General features: G+C 45.6%; 1 protein-coding gene across 4 annotated transcripts in view; it reads right to left on the bottom strand.

Moving 5' to 3' along the window:
• Akap12 (A-kinase anchoring protein 12) overlaps window positions 1-20,789 on the bottom strand; it is an 89,365-nt gene that overhangs the window by 8,671 nt on the left and 59,905 nt on the right. Inside the window, exon 1 of one of the 4 annotated variants that reach the window (XM_021174116.3) lies at window positions 14,339-14,509. The exons of 1 other annotated variant lie outside the window; for it this stretch is intronic. In XM_021174116.3, coding sequence (XP_021029775.1) covers window positions 14,339-14,363 — 25 coding nt within the window. In that variant the 5' untranslated portion in view covers window positions 14,364-14,509. Of the gene's footprint in view, window positions 1-2,602; window positions 2,719-3,634; window positions 3,734-14,338; window positions 14,510-20,789 lie in introns of those variants that run through there. 2 more of the 4 variants (XM_021174115.2, XM_021174117.2) reach the window with 2 other exon arrangements.

Genomic DNA, 20,789 nt, shown 5'->3' with positions numbered 1-20,789 from the left:
TTTCATGCACTTCCAAAGCAGCACAGGGTATGTACTTCTTTACGTAACAGACGAAAAGGTCCATTCAAACTAGCAGAGCGTTTGACTGCAGGAAGGGTAGGCAGATTGGCAGTCCAGGGCCAGCTTGGGGCACTCACAAAGATCCTGTCTCAAGATAAAACATAAGCTGGGCTGTGGTTCAGTGGTGGAGTGTCTGCCTAGTGTGCTCAAGGTCCTGCGTTCCACACCCATCACCAACAACAAGGAGAATGCTGGGGAACTCCTATGATCTCATCCATCCATCCACCTATCTATCTATCACAAACTCGAGTGGTCCACTCATATAAGGAAGCAATATAGCTAATACATGCATATTTCAAAACTGCTAAAATAAAATTTTTGGTGTTGTTACTACAATAAAATAACATGGTCACATATGGCTACGTTAATTAGTTTGAATGGATCTATAGTCTGTGCATGGCTCCATGATTTTTGACTTGTTAGCCTTCAGAACCGTGTGCAAAATATATTTGTTTACCACTTAAAACGTGGAGAAAAGGAAGAGGAAAACAAAATCATACTTTGATGAAAACAGCAATTTTACTCCAGAAAATATACACAATTATTATTTCTCTATTGAGAATCTAAAGTTAGCCAAGAGTCAGAGGTAGGCAGATCTCTGAGTTCAAGGCCAGCCTGGTCTATAGAGTGAGTTCCAGGACAGCCAGGACTACACAGAGACCCCCCCCCTCGAGAAAAAAAAAGGGGGGGAAGAAAGAAAGAAACTCTAATGCAACAAGAGATCTGATCTCTTATTTGCTTCTTGGAAGGTAAGTTATTGTGGGCTTGTGCTACAAGGTGGAGAAATAAAATCAGTCACTGACAAACTCATTAAATTTTACTAATAACTGGGAAAAGTATAAAGGATTGTCTTACTACAAGCCCAAGACTAAAATACCCCCTTGCCTTCTCTGGTGCTAGGAAAGGCAGGAATTTTCTTGAACAGGGTAATAAAGAGCAGTGTTCCACACCATTGCCTCTACAAGTTAATAGGAAAGACTTTTACATTCATTTTTAAATATTTATTTATCTTATGTGTGTCTGTGTGAGTGAAGGCCTCGTGTGTGAAATTAACACAAAAGCCAAAAGAGGGAGTCAGATCCCTTGGAACTGGGGAGCCTGCTAAGTCCTCTTTTTTATCTATTTTTTTTTTCCTTCTCTCTCTGGCCCGCTAGCTCCAGCCCAAAGATTTATTATATGTAAGTACACTGTAACTGTCTTCAGACACCCCAGAAGAGGGCATCAGATCTCATTACGGATGGTTGTGAACCATCATGTGGTTGCTGAGATCTGAACTCAGGACCTCTGGAAGAACAGTCAGTGCTCTTAACTGGTGAGCCATCTCTCCAGCCCCAGCTCCCCCCCCCCCCGCCCCCAAGTCCTCTTGAGAAAGCAAGTGCTCAATAGAACAATCTCTCTAGTCTCCATAACAATTAAAAAGAGACTTATTTTCCCTACAAATAAATCTTTTTTGGTTTTTCGGGACAAGGTTTCTATGTATAGCCCTGCTGTCCTGGAACTCACTTTGTAGACCAGGCTGGCCTCGAACTCAGAAATCTGCCTTCCTCTGCCTCCCAAGTGCTGGGATTAAAGGCATGCACCATCTCCACCCGGTGGAAAAGAAATTAAAACAAAACAAAAAACCTAGTTTATTTTTATGTGTATATTCTGCCTGCATATTATAAATATAGACGCACCACTCTCAGAGGTCAGGAGGATGGTTGTGAGCCACCAGGTGGTTACAGAGAACCAAACACAGGCAGGCCTTCCTCAAGAACAAACTGTTTTTAATCACTGAGCCATTTTTCCAAGTCCACCCTTTTTCCCTTTAAATTCTACACTGGGATGCTTAGAGTTGAGCTACAGGACACAAAACAAGCAGGTGCCAGCCAACTAGCAGGACAAAACAGGTAAGAATGGCGAAGCAATACTCAAGGAACTGCTTTATGTACTCTTTTTCTAAAAAAAATGTTCGGGGGTGGGGGATGGGAGTGGGGGATGGAGAGACGGCTCAGTAGTTAAGAGCACTGGCTGCTCTTGCAGAGGACCCAGGTTCAGTACCCACAGGGTAGCTCACAGCTGTCTGTAACTATGGTTCCAGGGGCTCTGATACCCTCTCACCAATGCACAGACAAAATTAAAAAAATAATAATAACAAAAATGCTTAGGAAGTCTTAAGTGGCTTACTAGTCCTGTAGTAAATTGTAAGTAAATTTCTTATTTAAGAACAGTCTTCCAGGGCTGGTGAGATGGCTCAGTGGGTAAGAGCACCCGACTGCTCTTCCGAAGGTCCAGAGTTCAAATCCCAGCGACCACATGGTGGCTCACAACCATCCACAACGAGATCTGGCGCCCTCTTCTGGAGTGTCTGAAGACAGCTACAGTGTACTTACATTAAATAAATAAATCTTAAAAAAAAAAAAAAAAAAAACCAGTCTTCCAGATACAACCCCAAATTATGAACATAGCATCCTTTCTGATTTGCCTATAGGATTAGACTACTCTGCGGTTTTGTCGGCCTCTTCTTGCCTCAATCCCTGACCCCAATTTGTACAGAACTTACTGGGAAGTTCACTTCCAAAAATTCGGCCTCTACTGCATAGCCAAGCTATCAAACATCCGATGGCCCAAGCCTTGAGCTTAGCCTTCGCAACTACCAAGCCTGGTGGCCAAGGCCGTTTAAATCAGGTTCCAACAGGATACAGAAATGTCCTCGCGCACCCCTGCGGCGTGGCCCACATGCGCATTTGCAAAGCCTGCATCATGTGTTTGAACCCACAGCGATGCCCACACGCAGGACACACTGTGATGCGTCAGCCCACGCAGAGAGACGCGGTCCACCTCTGCTCCATGGTTGCTCTCTCCAGGCTGGGGAGGGGGTAAAATGACCTCTTTAGTCTTGGATCATTTTCTGGCTCCCTTCCATCAACCACCTCTGTTCCTTCTCCAAGCTATGGTACTGGAGGCTGTGCCCTCTGTCTGGCAAGAAGTGATATTTTACTCTTGGGGTAGCCTGTGTATTGACCCTGTGTGAAAATCTATTATGCTCCGCTGCCGCCCCCTCCCCCCCAAGAACTGGAGCAGGGGCTGTCTCTGAATCTGTTCCCTGCCTGTGGATCCTGTTCCCTGAGCTGCTCTGGCTTGCCTCAGTGGGAGAGGATGTGCCCAGTCCTGTAGTGACTTGAAGTGTCAGGAAATACCCTGGGCGCCCTCCCTCTTCTCAGAGGAAAAGCGGAAGGGAGTGGGGCTGTCCGGGAGGGGGACATGAGGAGGAGGCTGCTGAGATCAAAACGTTAAATAAATAAATAAATAAATAAATAAATAAATAAATCAGTGGAAAAGCCTCTATTGTGCTCATCTCCAGGTTAGACTGGCACGTGTAGCAAGCACATGACCTTCATGGAGGCTTGGCCCTGCTCTCCAAGGCTAAGTTGACTTTGGAGTGCAAAGCTTAGGGTTGGAAAGCAATGCCCTCTGTCCTGGCCTGCTGCGACTCTCAGGAAGACTGAAAGGCTAGAAACCACACCCCCCATCTAGAAGAATCACCATTCCCAGCCACCGCCACGCTACGGCCGCCAGGGGGCGCACTACTCACAGCATAAATTACTCCACCAGGGCATGGTGGCTGGTGGCCCGGAACAGCGGCCCGCGAGGCCTGGCCAGCCGCTCCCGGCTGCCCCATCGCGGGGCACCAACCGGCCGCGGGGCAGGCGCCGGCCGCCCAGTTGGAGAGGGGTACCCTTGGGGACGGCTACATACGTCACAGAGGCCGGGCATTGTCGGCCAGGTAACCAAGGCAAGCCCACCCCCCTAATCTAGAAGGATCTAGAATCACGTGTGGGGGCCTCACCCCCCTAGCTCTAGCACAGGAATACATGAGGGCTTTCTGGCAGTCCCCACTCTGTGTACCACCTATATCTGACTACCTAGTTAACCCTCAAAGTAATGGCCACAGGCTCTCAGGACACATTTCTGCGTGGGTTTGGCTTGGGTGTAAGCACTTTAAATGGATAAAACCCAACTGTGGTGTGGTATGTTCCAGGTCTAAATTCTTTCCTATTGCCATAGACAGTCTTAGTGCTTGAAGGCAGAGCCTCCAACTAGATCAGAAGACACAGGAACTTCTGGCCACATTGGGAGAAGGCCCCTACAGCGACTTGGGGGGACAACTCGGCAGTTTACTACAATATTAAACACATTTTTTATCCAGCGAGACTGCAATCAAGATCCTTGGCTCTCACAATGAGTTAAGAGCTATAGTATACACACACACACACACACACACACACACACACACACACACTTGACACACTTGTACTTGGGCACTGATTTCAGCTTCATAACTAATCAAACAAGAGTAGCCAATATAGAATTCAGTAGGCAGTTAGGTAAAAAGATCATGGGTTGACAGGGGATTAGAGAAGGAAGAATGAACAGGTAATAAGGGATGTGCTAGGCAGGGCTACTATACTTTCTGGTAATAATTATATTGAAAGTATACACGCCCTTGACATTTGTCAAAATCCATCGAATGTACACCACCAGGACAAAATTACACACTTGATGCTCTGACTGTTGCTGTGCAGTGAGGCTGCTTCATACGTCCATAACAAAGGCACCACTTTGGGAAAGGATTTTGACAATAAAGACCAAACACAGAAACTTTGGATTATGGCTAATTTTTCTATGAACCCAAACTGCATACACACACACACACACAATATAAATAAAATATAATATATATAAAACTAATATATAGCATATAATTATAAGTGTATGGTACTTGGAGATAACAAGGCTGGTTTGAGTCAGGGCTGCAATGGGAGAAGCATAAAGTTTGTCTTTTTGATTCTATACCCTTTTTTTTTTAAGGTTTATTTATTTATTATATGTAAGTACACTGTAGCTGTCCTCAGATACTCCAGAAGAGGGCATCAGATTTGGTTATGGATGGTTGTGAGCCACCATGTAGTTGCTGGGATTTGAACTCGGGACCTTTGGAAGAGCAGTCGGCGCTCTTACCCACTGAGCCATCTCCCCAGCCCTCTATACCCTTTCAAAACACAAACACCCCCTACTCCCCATCCCATTAAGTCCTTGTAAAATATGAAACCTGTAAGTGCCACAAGACAAGAATAAGTGTTGGGACATGTCACCTCTCCCATCTGGACAGGAAAATTACTGTATGTGTAAAGCAGACAATGATTGTTTGGTGTGGAAAGTGGCATTTATTCATGCTTACTTACAGTTATATTGAAACCAAACAAAAGAGCACACACACACACACACACTTGTCCATCCACTGGTAGCGACTTCAAAGACCACCTGGCCATCATTTTGAAACAAGGGGACAACTAGCTAGGACAAGAAGTATCTACAGTGCTAAATCAGAATGTGTTTGTCAAGCGAGAAACCAGAAAGAACAAATACAGTGAGGAAGTGGGGGGGGGGGGGGGGAGGCTCAGTAACCTATAAGGGACAAATGTCACTCTGCCCAGTGTCCTGAGAAGGTCCCAGCATAGCATTCTGGCTACATTACCTAAATATTGAACCAAAGGGGACGTAAGGACAGCATAAAATAAAAGCAACCAAAAATATCCTAGACAGGGGCTGTGAAATGCTGTTCTTTGTGCAAGATGCAGCCACTAAAATCACAGGTCTCAGCTGCTGTAGACACGTGCACTTGGTTTGCAAAAGACCAGCTAGGTGACCTGAGCTAATCGGTGGCGTGGTGAGGGAAGGGCTTGGGAGTGGGTGGGGGCGGGGCTATTTCTCACTGCTAAATGGCTGTATAAATGTTATGTATACAGTCAGGGAGATAGGGAGTCACTGCCTCAGTTACTGATGACTCCACCAGACTTCAGTGGATACTTCCAATCCAGTGCTCACACAACACAGGTGGCCCTGGTTAAACTGAACGGTCACAAAACTAAGCCCTGGATCTGGAAAAGGTAGAGAGAGATCAGGGAAGGAGAAGGCTGGGAGGGACATAAGAAAGGGGATGTGTCGGGGTGAGGTTTCAGGAAACATCACATCCATGGAGGAAACTGTCCTAGAACAAAGTCTTTCCTTAGGGGCCAGTGAGACGGCTCAGCGAGTGAAGATGCCCGGCACCAACCCCGCTGACCTGAATTTTATCCTGGGGACCCACGGGGCAGGAGAGAACCAGTTCACACAAGCTGTCCTCCGACTTCCATTAAAGTATTTCGGCATTCACATGTATTTATGTGTGCATAAAATGTAATTTTTAAATTGCTAGGTGTGGTGGTACTTGCCTTTAATCCCAGAATTTGGGAGGCGGAGGCAGATAGGATCTCTGAGAGTTCTAGGCCAGCCTTGCCTCCATAATGAGTTTCATGTCTATCTATTCCTCTCTCCCAACCCTTCTCTCTCCTGTCCCTTAGCCCTCCCTACACCCTGAGGGTCCCGAGGGCTGGGTTTACAGGTGGGTAAAATGGAAAGTATAGCTTTCCCTTCTCCCAAAGGAGAAAGAAACCAGGTAGTGGTGGCTCGAACCTTTAATCAGCACGAGGCAGAGGCAGGGGGATCTCTTGATTTCGAGGCCAGTCTGGTCTACAGAGTGAGTTCCAGGACATCCAGGGCTACACAGAGACAGTCCTAGACAGTCAAGCTATCCCATCCCACCCCCCTGCCGCTGTATTGTTCCAGTGAGCCAGATCCCCAGCCTGCGGACTGGTGTCTTTACATTTTGACTAAAAACACTATTAAACACACAGCCAGCTAATTAGTAAGCTGGCTGGTTATGCTCATCCAAAACTCAAATGGCTTTGTTTTGTTTTTCAAAAACAAATGTGCTTATTGTTTTGTGTTGGCTTTGTTTTTTTTTTAAGATTTATTTATTAATAAATATGTAATATGTAAGCATACTGTAGCTGTCTTCAGACACTCCAGAAGAGGGAGTCAGATTTCATTATGGGTGGTTGTGAGCCAATGTGGTTGCTGACCTTCGGAAGAGCAGTCAGTGCTCTTAACCGCTGAGCACTCTCTCCAGCCCTGTTTTTGTTTTTTTAAACAGGGCCTCAGATATCTTGAGGTCAATATGAACTAGCTATCTAGTTGAAGCTGGCCTTGCATTTGTAATACCCCTGCCTCCACTTCCTTAGTGCCAGATCCATAGGCAGGCACACTATGCCCAAGCACTTAGCTCATTTCTCTGAGTTCTTAACACCATCTATCAGTAATCTATAGAAACAAGGATTTCTGTTAAGACAATATGCAGAGATGATCACTATTAATATTTATGGGCTTTTTGTTGTTGTTGTTGTTTTTGATAAGTTGTTCAATGGTTTGCCAAACTATAGCATAATGGTTACATGATTCATGCTTATATGCTCCCCTCCCCCCCCTTCGTTTATCCTAGCTTTCATGGTCACACTGCCAGGCTCACAAGGAGTGTCATTACGGAGTTTGAGCAGAAGAGAGCAGTGTTGCCCAGCTGGCTGCTGTGGACCAATAAAGTGCAAGAGCAGAACCCAGAAGGGTGGTCTGGTGCACCTTCAAACTCAGCCAAGTTGCGAGTTCCACTGGTGCCTTTAAATAAGAAACAACAACAACAGATTTTTAATATAAACCTTTCCAGGGCGTTAAGGAAAGCCTCTGTCTCTCTCAAGTTGACTCTCTTACCCTTTTCTCTGTACCATGCAAAGCTGCAGACCCCTCACCCCATTCTGACCCGTGTGAGCCTGCTGTGGCCTCATGGTCTGTGTTTTTATTCCACTCTTTATTCCCCATCCCCTGCTTTTAGCTCTCACTGGCCCACCTCTACTTGAAACATTCAAGTTACTTACATTCCCCGAGTTCTAGCTGGCAGCAGATATCCCCAGACCAGACATCGTTCCCATCCACCTATGGGCTGCCTGAACCTCTCTGACAGACAGGGTGCATTCACAGACATCACTTAGCACACAGAGAGGCTTGTTTTTGGCAGGGCTGCATGTATACAACTCCTCATATAGCTGAGATTAGCCTTGAACTACCGATTCTCTTGCCATGAAATCCAAGAGAATCTTCTCAATCAAGAGCTTGAGAAGTTGTTGAATGCTTGAAAACAACAAACAAAAAAACATAAAAAGACCCAAAGATGGGGGTGGGGGTTAAGAAGACCTAAACCACCAGGCTTCTAAAGGGAGGGAAGGTGCCATAGGCCTTTAATCCCAGCACTCTCCAGGCAGAAGCAGATGAATCTATGAGAATTTAAGGTCAGCCTGGACTACATGGTGAGATCTGGTTCATGTCTGTCTGTCTCACACACACAGACACACACACACAGACACACAGACACACACACACACACACACACACACACATGCGCGCGCGCGCACACACTCACTGGTAGAGTCCCTATGGGCAGCAAGAGGCTGGTGTTCCCACCAGCTATGTGTGGATGGATGCATGAGCGGCACCACGCATGTGCAGTGGCACCTTCCTTCCACTGTTTACACGGGCTCCGGGGATTAAGCACAGGTTACAGCTGAACTGTGGAGCCCTTGGAGTTAGGGCAAGGGGTTGAGTCTGTAGGGCTTCCAGCTCCTGCACAATTACCTGCCTTAGATTTGCCCCACTAGCCAGAAAGTGGAAAAGCTTAAAGGTCCCTGGAAGCAACACTGACTCGGGGTACATTTCCTTGTCCCCTTAAAAGTCTATGCATCTAGCCAGGCGGTGGTGGCACACACCTTTAATCCCAGCACTTGGGAGGCAGAGGCAGGTAGATTTCTGAGTTCGAGGCCAGCCTGATCTACAGAGTGAGTTCCAGGACAGCCAGGGCTACACAGAGAAACCCTGTCTCAAAAAACCAAAACAAACAAATGAACAAAAAAAAGTCTATGCATCAACAATACAAGCAGTTGTAGAAGAGATCTTTCTCTCTCTGTGTACAGTAACCACTCAGTACAGCTCTCAGCAGTCCTACCACTGTGAAGACAACTGCTATTCACGCAGCAAAACTGGGGCTCAGACTCACCAGGATCCAGATGAGGGCACAAACTCGAAAGGTCCAAGTCAATAGCAATGGGCACCTTCATATCGCCCTCCCCGCACCCCGCCAACAACCCATCTTCTCCTGTCCCGAGGATGGGATGAGTATTCAACCAGACTTAGAGCAAAAAGAAACATTTTGGGAGAAAAGCTTCATCTAAACTGAACTTGCAGCAACCCCTTTTCTTCATCACCTCTCCTGAAGGACAGTACAGCAGTGGAACAACGATTTACAGGTGGTGCAAGGACTCTAGGAGTGTTTAAAAGCACAAATGGCATGGGCTAGTTGAATAAAATCACTTTTTCTCTAATGGACACATTTTAAGGGAGTCTTGGAACTAATTCCCCACAGATGTCAAGAGACAACCACACTTAGGAGATGGAGATACACACACACACACACACACACACACACACACACACACACACACAATTTGGAAGCTTAAAAGAAAAAAAAAAAAACTTTTCTCCTGTATTTCACAGAAACGTTAAATATTTTAATCAGCGGTTAAGAGTTTAGGTGACACCACTTTTTAAAAACAAACAAACAAAAGGTGCAACACCACAAAAACTATAATATTCAATATCCAGGTTTAGAATAGCCAGTGCTGTCTGTCCCCAGGCACAACTTACTGTGTGGGACATCTGGAACTGTTTAACTCTCCCCCCACGAGCTCCTGGAGTCTTTCCAGGAATTCTCTGCATTCTGAACCCACCCCTTATATCAAAACACGCCCAGCTCAACTCTGCTCGTCCTGGCGCTCATCAGCCACGAAGCCACCAGGCAGAAAAGCTGCTTATCGGAGCTTAACACCGAAATGTAAAAGAACCATCCAGGTGACACCATTACTATGCGGCTCTTTGGCCACCTTGATGCAAGGCTGCCCTGACAGCATCATCTATGCCTTCGGAAAGAGATCCTCTATGAGGTACTCTGAAGCTAGGCGTGGGTAACTTCCTTTTATGACACGAGGAAGCTCACCACTCAGGGTTTTCCCAATTGTTGGAAACAAACAGTGGAGCCCACCAAGCACCAAAAATACAGAGTTAACGGCAGCAGAGGCCAGTGCAGTGCCTCAACTCTCTGGACTACTGTTCTGTGCTCATCACAGAGCAGAACCAGCACTGACACTGCCCCAGCCCTGTGCAGCATACCTGTGCTCCCCACCAACAATGTGCATAGAAGACTGCATTGTAAGTTCTCTGCAGCATGCACAAATGCTTCTGTGGCTTAGGTTTTGTTTTGTTTAATTAAAAAAATGTACATCTCACTGGCTCTTGCCCACCCCACCCCCCTTCAAAGACATCACTGGCTCTTCCCCTCTCTCTCCATTTTTTCAAAAAAAGACACACTTTGTAGCCCAGGCTAGCCTCAAACCAGAGTTAATCCTCTGCCTCTGTTTCCCAAGTGCTGCTGGATGTATAGGAGTGAGCCTCCACACTTGTATCCCCCATTTACTTTGCAAGATAAAGAATAATGTTGGGGCTGGCGAGATGGCTCAGCGGGTAAGAGCACTGACTGGTCTTCCAAAGGTCCTGAGTTCAAATCCCAGCAACCACATGGTGGCTCACAACCATCCGTAATGAGATCTGACTCCCTTTTCTGGTGTGTCTGAAGTCAGCTACAGTGTACTTACATATGATAAATAAATAAATCTTAAAAAAAAAAAAAGAATGATGTTTTTGCTCAATTTATCAAGTAAAGATACTATCAGTTAACTTAAAAAAAATGTGCGTGAATGAATGAAAATAGAAAAAAAAAAGCCTTAAAATTTTATTTTTAATTATGTTATTTATATGTGGATGTTAGTGTATAGGAGTGCACATGAATGCAGGTGTCCCACAAGGACCTGAACGGAGGAGTATCACATTCCCTGGAGCTGAGGTTAAGTTAAAGTCAACCGTGAGCCACCTGATGTGGGTGCTGGGATCACACCTCAGGTCCTGCTCATAACCGCTGAACCATCTCTCCAGCTCTGAAAGATACTTTCTCTTAACTCAGAAAGCAGTTCTGGCAAGTATGCATAATCTCTCTCGTGCACACACGCATGTACGCATGCAGGAACACACCCTAGTAATAAATAAAATGCAAGCAGTAACTTTGGGTTGGCACAGATGGGAGAGTGCCCCTGCCTGGTGTGCATGAAAGCCCTGGTGCCATTCCTAGCACTGCACAAACTGGATGTGGTAGCAGTGTCCTGTAAGTCCTCACTGGGAAGGAGACACAGGAGGGCCAGAAATGGAAGGCACAGAAAGGGTGATCCTTGGCTAAGTAGGGAGTTCGAAGCAGCTTAGGCTAGGTGAGACCCTGTCCCTTGCTGTCACAGCACCACTGTGCATCAGGGAAGGGGCCACTTTCTCACGATCATGTCGCCAACAACTATTTTCTAGTTTCTATGCCCAGTTAATGCTACTGGGAGCCCAGAATGACGTTGCCATGTGCTGTGGGGCAATCCCTCAGGTCCTAACTCAGCGTGTACTGCCTGGACCCCAGGTGTCTGTGTGAGCTGGAAGAGAGGCCATAGAAAATGTCTAAGATTTCTCCTGCTTCTAGAACTAAAAACACGGGGCTGGAGAAAGGGCTCAGTGGCTAAGAGCACTGACTGCTCTTCCAGAGGTCCTGAGTTCAATTCCCAGAAACCACAACCATCTGCAATGGGATCCAATGCCCCCTTCTGGTGTGACAGTGTACCCACATACATAAAATAAATAAAGAAATGTTTAAAAAGGGAAGAAAGAAAGGAACAAAGAAATCAGAGTTCCAAGTAGTCGCTATACACACTCCATCATCTTGCCTGCATTTAAAGCGAAAGCACCAGGCTCCTTCTCCAATGCTACAGAAACTCTCTTCCCTTTTATTTAAACAAGCAGTTTAGAAGCCTTCACTACTTTTAAGATTCTGAACAACTGTCTGTCATTCTGAGTCAGGGTTAGTCTGTGTAGCCTTGGCTAAGTGGTTCTAGAATTAGCTTTATACATCAGGCTGGCCTCAAACTCAGAGATCTGCCTGCCTTGGCCTCCTGAGTGCTGGGATGGAAGGCTCACATCACCATGCCCAGCTCTGACCTACTTTTTTTTTTTTCCCAAGACAGGGTTTCTCTGTGTAGCTCTGGCTGTCCTGGAACTCACTTTGTAGACCAGGCTGGCCTTGAACTCAGAAATCCACCTGCCTCTGCCTCCCAAGTGCTGGGACTAAAGGAGTGCGCCACCACACCCGTCTCTGACCAACTTCTTAATGGCTACAAAGAAATCTTCTTCATCTTCTACATCTTCCTCAATCAGTTAACTTACCAAAAAACAAAAACCCCCAAACTCAAAAGCATAAACACAAAGACACTGAGATTCTCTTTGAAGAAGCTGCTTGCCCCGTAGCTGCTTGCCCAGTTCTTTTCTGTTTCTCCCTAGTTTATCTTTTTTGTTTTTGAGATGAGGTATCATGAATCCCAGCCGGGCTTTGAATTCCTGATTCTCCTTCCAGATTCAGGCATGAGAGCAAACATTTTACCAACTGAGCTATATCTCCAACCCCTTGCCATTAAAGATTTGTGCTCTTTCTTTTTTTCGTTATTCTTTCATTATTTCCTCCTTTCTTTTGAGGCAGAATTATTCCATGTCACACCAGCCTTCCTGCACCTCTCTATTATCGACCAGACTGGTCTTGAACGCACGGAGCACAGCTAGCCTCGTCACCGAGTGCTGGAAGCGAATCCTGCACCACCACGCTTAGTCTCTTGTGCAGTTTCTGATTACTGGCCAAGCACAGTATAAAACCAGGCAGCACTGTCCATATGCACAGTGTGAAGTATAATCTAGAAAGCCATTGATCCAACCACTTAATACTACCTTAAAAACTGAACTGTTCTTCTAAATATTCTGCCTGTGGCTCCACTGGGATTCCCCGCTGGAACCCCCTCCTCCCCACAAGAAACTGAGCACGAGACAAATTAATAAAACATGGAATACACAACACCTTATACACAAAAAAAAATGCCAGGAGAGAGGGAGATCTCAGAGGACCCATTCAAAGTGTTGTTCATCCATCCATCCATGCAGACACCCTGACTCGGGCTGGACAGAGGGTGCAGCAGTTAAGAGAATAAGAGAATAGACAACACTTTAAGAGGCCAGAAATTCAGTTCCCAATATCCAAGTGCCTGTAACTATAGGCTCTAGGAGAATCCAACATCTCTGACTTTGGAGGGCACCTGTATTCATACACGGACTGACGGGCACATACATATACAGATTATCACAAACTAATCTTAAACAAAACACCTAATGAACTTGGAAGAAGAATGCTATTCATTTTTTTAAAAACATCTTTAATGTCTAGGTTTCATAAATTTCCACCCTGGCCAGCAATAGAAAGACTAGAGACATTACAGATGGGACAGACTATGAAAGAGCCCTCGGCATAAACAAGCTAAACTATAGGAAGTGAGAGATATTTTTAGCTCTGCTAAACTTTCGAAGTCATTTAAAATTCCACAGGGAGACACGGCTTTGGGGGGAAGAGTCACACAGAGAAAAAATATGGAAGCCCTGGAAAGTCTACGCCCCACTTTGAGACAACAGATTTAGCAGCATTCATCTTAAATATTTAAATCAGAGCCATTTTTGTAAATGTAAGTTAGCAAGTGGAGTTTAATTTTCTAAGAGTGTAAAAGGGAAAGTGGGCGTACACACACACTCTCCTATATAGCCCAGTCTCAGTAGATAGAGCAGGCTGAGACTATCAAACACCAAGTTAGTGGATTTGCAAATGCATTCTGAACGCCTGGCATAGACTGCCCACTTCTAGAAGTTGGCATAACATTACAACTCACACAAGTAGAGTCCTAGAAAACAAGCATGGGAAAAATAATTATTTTCACTACTTTTATACACGACTTCACTCAACGTTCTTATTTAATGAGCTCTAGGAAGCACTGAACGCTTGCAATTTCTCAGACATAGGAACTTTTAAAATTAAGACTAGGGCAGGTTATCCACAGCGAATCTGACGCTGATTCAACTCGTCTAGCTGCTGTGGCTTCTCTCAACAGCACAGCCCCCACTACTCTAAGGGGAACGGATATAGCTCCCAACCAGATGCATTGTCCCGTGAGCGCTTCCAGGAAGATTTTGGTTTAAATAAAAATAAAATGTGCGGTTCATTGGTTTCCGGGGGGCTATGGAATGCTCTCCCGGTGAAAGTGTAGGGAGAGATAATTGAAAGCCAATAAAATTCCAGCCACACGGCTCACCTCTAGAGACTCTTCTTCCAGAGTCACATCAGCAGGAAGAAAAGTCACCGAAGTCTTACCTGTGATGGTAATAGTCCCCAGCATATTTAGTGACAGTTTCCGGCCTCTTACGGCAGGAAGTCTCCTTCTCCTCTGTCTCCTCCCGGCTAACCAGTGAGATGAGAAGGAATGCAGTCCTCAGAGCATCAAGGAGGCTCTCCAGCCCTGGAGGTGCAGCAATGCGCACTGGAGAAGCGCTTCTCCGGCTAATTATAGGACGGCCCCGCCCACGCCGTAGGCCCCGCCCACGGCCAGCCAGCCCACTCCTCTGTCGGGACTTGGCTGCACCACCCGGGGAAGTCACGTGCCCCATTTTACAGGCTGGTCTCTGTGCCTGGTCGGTCGCGACCCGGGAGGAAGTTTTAGGTCTCTGGGGTGAGCCAGACCCCGAGCATCAATACTTGATCCAAGCGGTGACTTCATCCCTGGCACCGACTCCTGCATCTCAAACTTTTAAAATTATGTAAAGGCAATAACTGCACAGATATTAAATTCTCCAATTTTTAACGCCATTTCTAAGGGTGGATGAGGTGCAAAGCGGCATTTCCTTTTTAAAGCCCATAGTATGTTGCCAACCGTTTCCTACACACCGGTCAGCGTAAAGACCCACAACTCTCTGCGATCTCAGGCCTTTTGCAAGGGGTTGTCACAAAGCGAACTGTCTTCAGCATTTAACCGAGACAACTTTCTAAAAAGCAGAAATATCGGACCTTTGGGTCTCTCTACTTTTCGTGGTAGAAATGAGCTAAACATTGGGTTGAAACTTCACCAACACTGTCCTCCTGCCTCTAACTTACAAGCCTATAGCAAATAAAACAACTGCATTAAAAATCCAGGCAGCCCGGTATTTCTTTTCTGTTAATCTTGAGATTGTTTCTCTACAAAAACACAAGTAATAAATGAGCTGGATCTTCAGTTAGGATAGGTCCAACTGGCCTGTTGGAGCGAACCACCTCTCCCCACCCCAAAATAAAAGGTTATATTATTGCTCTTCTCTTCAGACACGAAGGCCCTGTTCATGACTACTTAGGGGACTGGAGCGGGGAGATCGGTGCGGGAAAAGAGTAGACAGAGACAAGCAACATAAAAAGGGGATTAAAAAAATTTTTTTTTCAAAGAAAGATTTGTCAGACGTCCACGATGGTTGCTGCTTCTTGCCACCAGGAGGCACAATGCACCACATTCCAGCCCAGAAAGAGCGAGAAAGGGACAACTCCTGGGCAATGAGAAAATGTTACACATATCAGCATTACAAAGATCCAGATGGCTTCCCAGCCAACGCCCAACCTGGCAGTGAGTCTAGGCAAGCCAGGCAATGGGTCTTATCCTGGTTGGTTAAGATCTGGGAGCAGACATTAGCCCTCTGCATTCCAATAGGTGGGGTTTAAGACAACCCAGACATCTCTTCCCACCATCTATTCCCGCTGTGTAGCTTATGGATAAGAAGCCCGACATGCAGGGTCAGTGGTCCACATTAAACTAGGCACTTCCCCCACAGTATCCCAGGATCCCCGAAGCCCCAGGGAACTAAGAATACAGAACCAGTTCACAGCATTCAGTTGTAGACAGCACAAGGCAGTCACTCCACTCCTCTGTGGATTCGGGTTTACATAACTGCATCACCAACACCTTCCCTTCTGACCCCAAATTCTAACAACAGCGATGCCACTTTGATAGCTAAGGGGAAAATTCACCAGATACAAAATTCAGACAAAACACTCTTTTAAGAACAGGCTAAGTAAGGCGAGATCTTTGCTTTCATAACGCAGGTGACAATACACTCCTCAAATGAGGTTCAAAGAGAGGCAGCTAAGGCTCAAAGGCAGCGCAATGGACGCTGTGCTAGAGGCTGACTCTCCCAACACAGTTATCTGGAATCACTACCTCCCTGTGTAATGAAGGACAGGGAGTATATATGGCCGTGACCGTCAGCAAGTTCCTCTGGGGCTAGCCTTAAAATGGAAAACCATCAATCAGGACAAAGGCAGAAGGAAAGGTCAGACAGAGGGGTCACGACAAGGGCAGGCACCTTTCCCTTGACATCTACTCCTTTCCACTCATGTGAAACGAGACAATTTAGAGCCAGGCATCACCACCCAAAGCAAAGATGACAGAATATATGCCCATCACTTGGTGGAAGATGTGCTTGCTGGGGGTTTCTTAAATCTGCATGATTCAGTCAACAAATATTTGCCAAGGTCATGTTCCACTTTTGTTGTGCTGAAATCCACTGGGGGCTAATCAGATATTATGACCTTAGGATACTTAGTTGAGAGTGGCAACCCCTGGGGGGTACAAGGATAGAGCTGGCCTGTGAGAAGAATGGGGACTCCCCAATGTTGAACACAAAGAAGCAGCATCCTGGGGCAATGTCTGGAAAGAGTGATTTGGGAACTCATGGGGGGCTCCTCATAGCTACTGTTACTTACAGTTCATGTTCAGAGGCCCAGGACAGCAAAGGAGAGCTAGAGATGCTAACCAGAAATGCTAGTAAAGAGATTACACACAAGGAAAGATTTCTATGGACATTTTAAGAACTTTGTAATAACACAGTCTCAGCAAGGAAAGGGGGCAGCCAGGGATGGTGTACATGTGTAATTCCATCACTGTGGACAGAAGGCTAGCCTCAGCTACATAATGACTTTGAGGCCAGCCTGGGCCACATGAGACTCTCCCAAAAAATAAAAAATAAAGTAACAGGACAAACAATCTGAGTACAGCATATAACTTCTTTAAGATATACAGAGATGCACATAACAGCACACATCGGTAATAGCAGCACTTAGGTAGTAGAGGAAGATCAGGAGTTCAAGGCTACCCTCAGGCCAGCTAAACTATTGGACCATGTTTCAAATAAGCAAAGAAAGAAAGAAACAGACGAGATACAAATGTGGGGCTAGCGGGATGGTAGCTGAGTCATTAAAAGAGGATGTTGTTCTTGCATCCAGCACCCATCTTTTTTCTCCCCCCCCCCCCCAGGGTTTCTCTGTCTAGCCCTGGCTGTCCTGGAACTCACTTTGTAGACCAGGCTGGCCTCTAACTCAGAGATCCACCTGCCTCTGCCTCCCAAGTGCTGGGATTAAAGGCATGTGCCACCACCACCCGGCAAAAAGTAACTCTATTTTATTTTATTTATTTATTTATTTTATTTTTGGTTTTTCAAGATAGCGTTTCTCTGTGTAGCCCTGGTTGTCCTGGAACTCATTCTGTAGACCAGGCTAGCCTCGAACTCAGAGATCTGCCTTCCAGTACCCATCTTAGGTGGCTTACAACAACCATAACTATTAACAACCGTAACTCCAGTTCCAGGGGATCTGATATCCTCTTCTGTACTCCGGAGGAAACCCACACTTACATATGCACATATCCACAGATATACACAAATATCCACAAATATACACAGATATCCACAAATATACACAGATATCCACAAATATCCACATAGTTTGAAAAGAAGGGGTTGTTGAGATAGCTCAAGGGTTAAGAATACTGGCTGTTCTTTGGAAGGACCAAGGTTCAATTCCAGAACCTAGATGGTGGCTCATGACCACCTATAACTCCAGACTCATCTTAGAGCCTCCTCTGGCAATACAGCCACAGATATACATTAAGATAAACACACACATAAAATGAAAGTCAAGAAAATCTCAACAAGCAGTGGTGGCACATACCTTTAATCCCAGCTCTTGGAGGGGCAGAGGCAGGCAGTTCGAGGCCAGCCTGGTCTACAGAGTGAGTTCCAGGACAGCCAGGGCTACACAGAGAAACCCTGTCTCGAAAAACAAACAAACAAACAAACAAACAAACAAACAAACAAATCTCAGAAGAAAAGGTTTTTGTTCATTTCTTTTCTTTTGTTGAGACAGGGTTTCTTCTGTGTAGCCTTAACTGTCCTGGAACTTGCTCTATAGACCAGCTGGCCTTAAACTCAGAGATCCACATGTCTTTGCCTCCTGAGTGCTGGAATTAAAGCATGGCTGGGCAAAAGAAAAGTTGTTGTTTAATTAAAATAAATCTTTAAGATAAATGTTAATAAACCGATGAGAAGATGTTCAACATCATTATCCATTATAAATATGTAAATTAAAACCACTTCACACCCCCCAGGATGCTAATAGCCAAATGACGACAATAACCATGAAGAAGCTGTTGCTGGCAGCAAGGGAAACTGATGTGGAAAGTGCCTGGGACTTCCCCAAAGCCTAACACAGCTGCCGGATGACCCAGCAACAAATATGCACCCAAGAGCATGAGAATGCACAATCAGAGGAGAATCTGGACCATTTGTACTGACGTTAGGAACAAAGTGTAAAGCTGTGTCTTTAAAAACAACTTTAGTGTGCCCACCAACTAACAACAGGCTGAAACAAGTACAGTGGATCTTACACTATAGTGGGTCTGTGTAAGGAAATAGTAGTGATTAAAAATGGAGTTTGTGGGGGCTGGACCCAGGTTCAGTTCTCACACCCTATGAGGCTGTGCACAACTGTCTATAACTTCAGTTCCAGAGGACCCGATAGATGTCCTCTGAAGACATCATACACACACACACACACACACACACACACACACACACAGAGGTATATATGCAGACCAAACACCCATACACATAGAAGAAAACTTAAAAACTTAAAAGTGGTGAAGGCAGTCAGCACTTGTGGCTTACACCTGTAAATCCCAGGACCCAGAGGACTGAGGCAAGAGGATTGCCATCTTTGAGGCCAACCTAGGCTACATATCAAACACTAGCCCAACCAAGACTATCTAACAAAACCAAATCTGAACCCCAATCCACAAAAAGCTAAGATAATAACATTTTGTCACAATGGGGAAAAATGACACACAGACATTACACAGCTAAAGAAAACCAGAAAGAGGGGAGGCGGATCACACATGGAAAGGGAAAGGCTTCCCCTAAGCCTGTGACTCACTCAGAGATCGAGTTCTGGGAGCAGTCAGTCCCTGCTAGTATCAACTGTGGACGCTATGGTCTAGGGCACACTGCTGTTTGGGAGCAGAAAAGGGTTACCAAGATCCTTTGGGGTACAGGGCTATTATTACCTGGTGGCTGAGCATCTGTGACCTCCATGCGTAATGTGCCGCACAGTCTTGCACAATGCATACTGCAAGAGACCACCAACAACTGACTTCCTACCGCTTTGGGTTTGCTGGTTTCCTGCTTGTCTGTTCTGACATACCAGGCTGGCCTTGAATTCCTTATTTTCCCATCTCCCAAGTGCAGAAATGAACACACATGCACAACTACATCTGGCTGTCTGTATGTTTTTGTTTTGTTTTGAGACAGGGTCTTACTGTTTGTATAGCCCAGGTTAGCCTCAAATCTCAACTTTCCTGTTTTGGCTCCCCCCATGCTGAGATTACAGATATGGGAGTCCCCATGCCCTGCTCTCAACAGTAAACTTTAAATCACTCCTGGATTACTTACAACACCCAATGGACTGCAAACCATCCCAGGGTAACAGTAGCCATTCTGGATTACTTAGCAATAATAACCGAAGATGTCTGCACCTTCAGAGCATCCCAGCCAAGCACGTGTGCAAGGACGGACAGACACACACAGACACACACACACACACACACACACAGACAGACAGACACACACACACAGACACACACACACAGACACACAGACACACGCACACACAGACACACAGACACACACGCACACGATTGTTCGGAGGCTAGCTGATCCTATGGTTGACTGATTAAGTGTGGAATCTGCAGTTCCAGAGGATGTACTATGTATACCTAATATTAGACTGGATCTCTCTGGGTAGCCCTGACTGTCCTGAACTCAGAGATCTGCCCGTCTTTACTTCTAAAGTGCAAGGATTAAAGGCTATACTGAATATCTGAAGGGATACTGACAAGTTATCGACAGGATAGCTGGTTCTACTGGGCTCTGAGTCTCTGCCCTAAGCAGCAAGAGCACTAGCTAATTGAATTTTATGGTCCAGATGCATTGGATATGTTAACACAGATATGGTTATTTAAGTTTTAAAAATCCAAATAAATAATCTGGAGAGCATGAAATTTTAAAACACTTCAAAAGCATAGAGGAAAATGAAAAAACCCAATCTGAAGGAGGGCTGGAGGATGGACCGGCAGCTGAGAGTGCCTGCTGCTCCCTCCGAGGACCCAGGCTTCACTCCCAGCTCCCACATCAGACAGCTAACTAGACACCTGTAGCTTGTCTTAGTCAAGAGGAGTGGGGAGAAGGGTAATTTGAAGCTACAGACTCAGAAGAAATAATAGTGATTACATACATGGCACTCACTGATTCTCTGTGACAGCAGGATCTATGTCAATAAGAATGAGAGCCCCAAACCACACAATAGCCAGCCTCAAACCTTCAAGTAACCACGTTGGAAAACACAAAGGAAAAAGCTGAGGATTTGCCATATATATATAATTATATATATACAATACACACACACACACACACATGCG

This window comes from Mus caroli, unplaced genomic scaffold (assembly GCF_978045245.1).
Source record: "Mus caroli unplaced genomic scaffold, Mus_caroli_1 scaffold_9, whole genome shotgun sequence".
Classification (NCBI taxonomy): domain Eukaryota; kingdom Metazoa; phylum Chordata; class Mammalia; order Rodentia; family Muridae; genus Mus; species Mus caroli.
The sequence above is the reverse complement of the archived record's forward strand: the minus strand, read 5'-3'. Positions and strand labels throughout refer to the sequence as shown.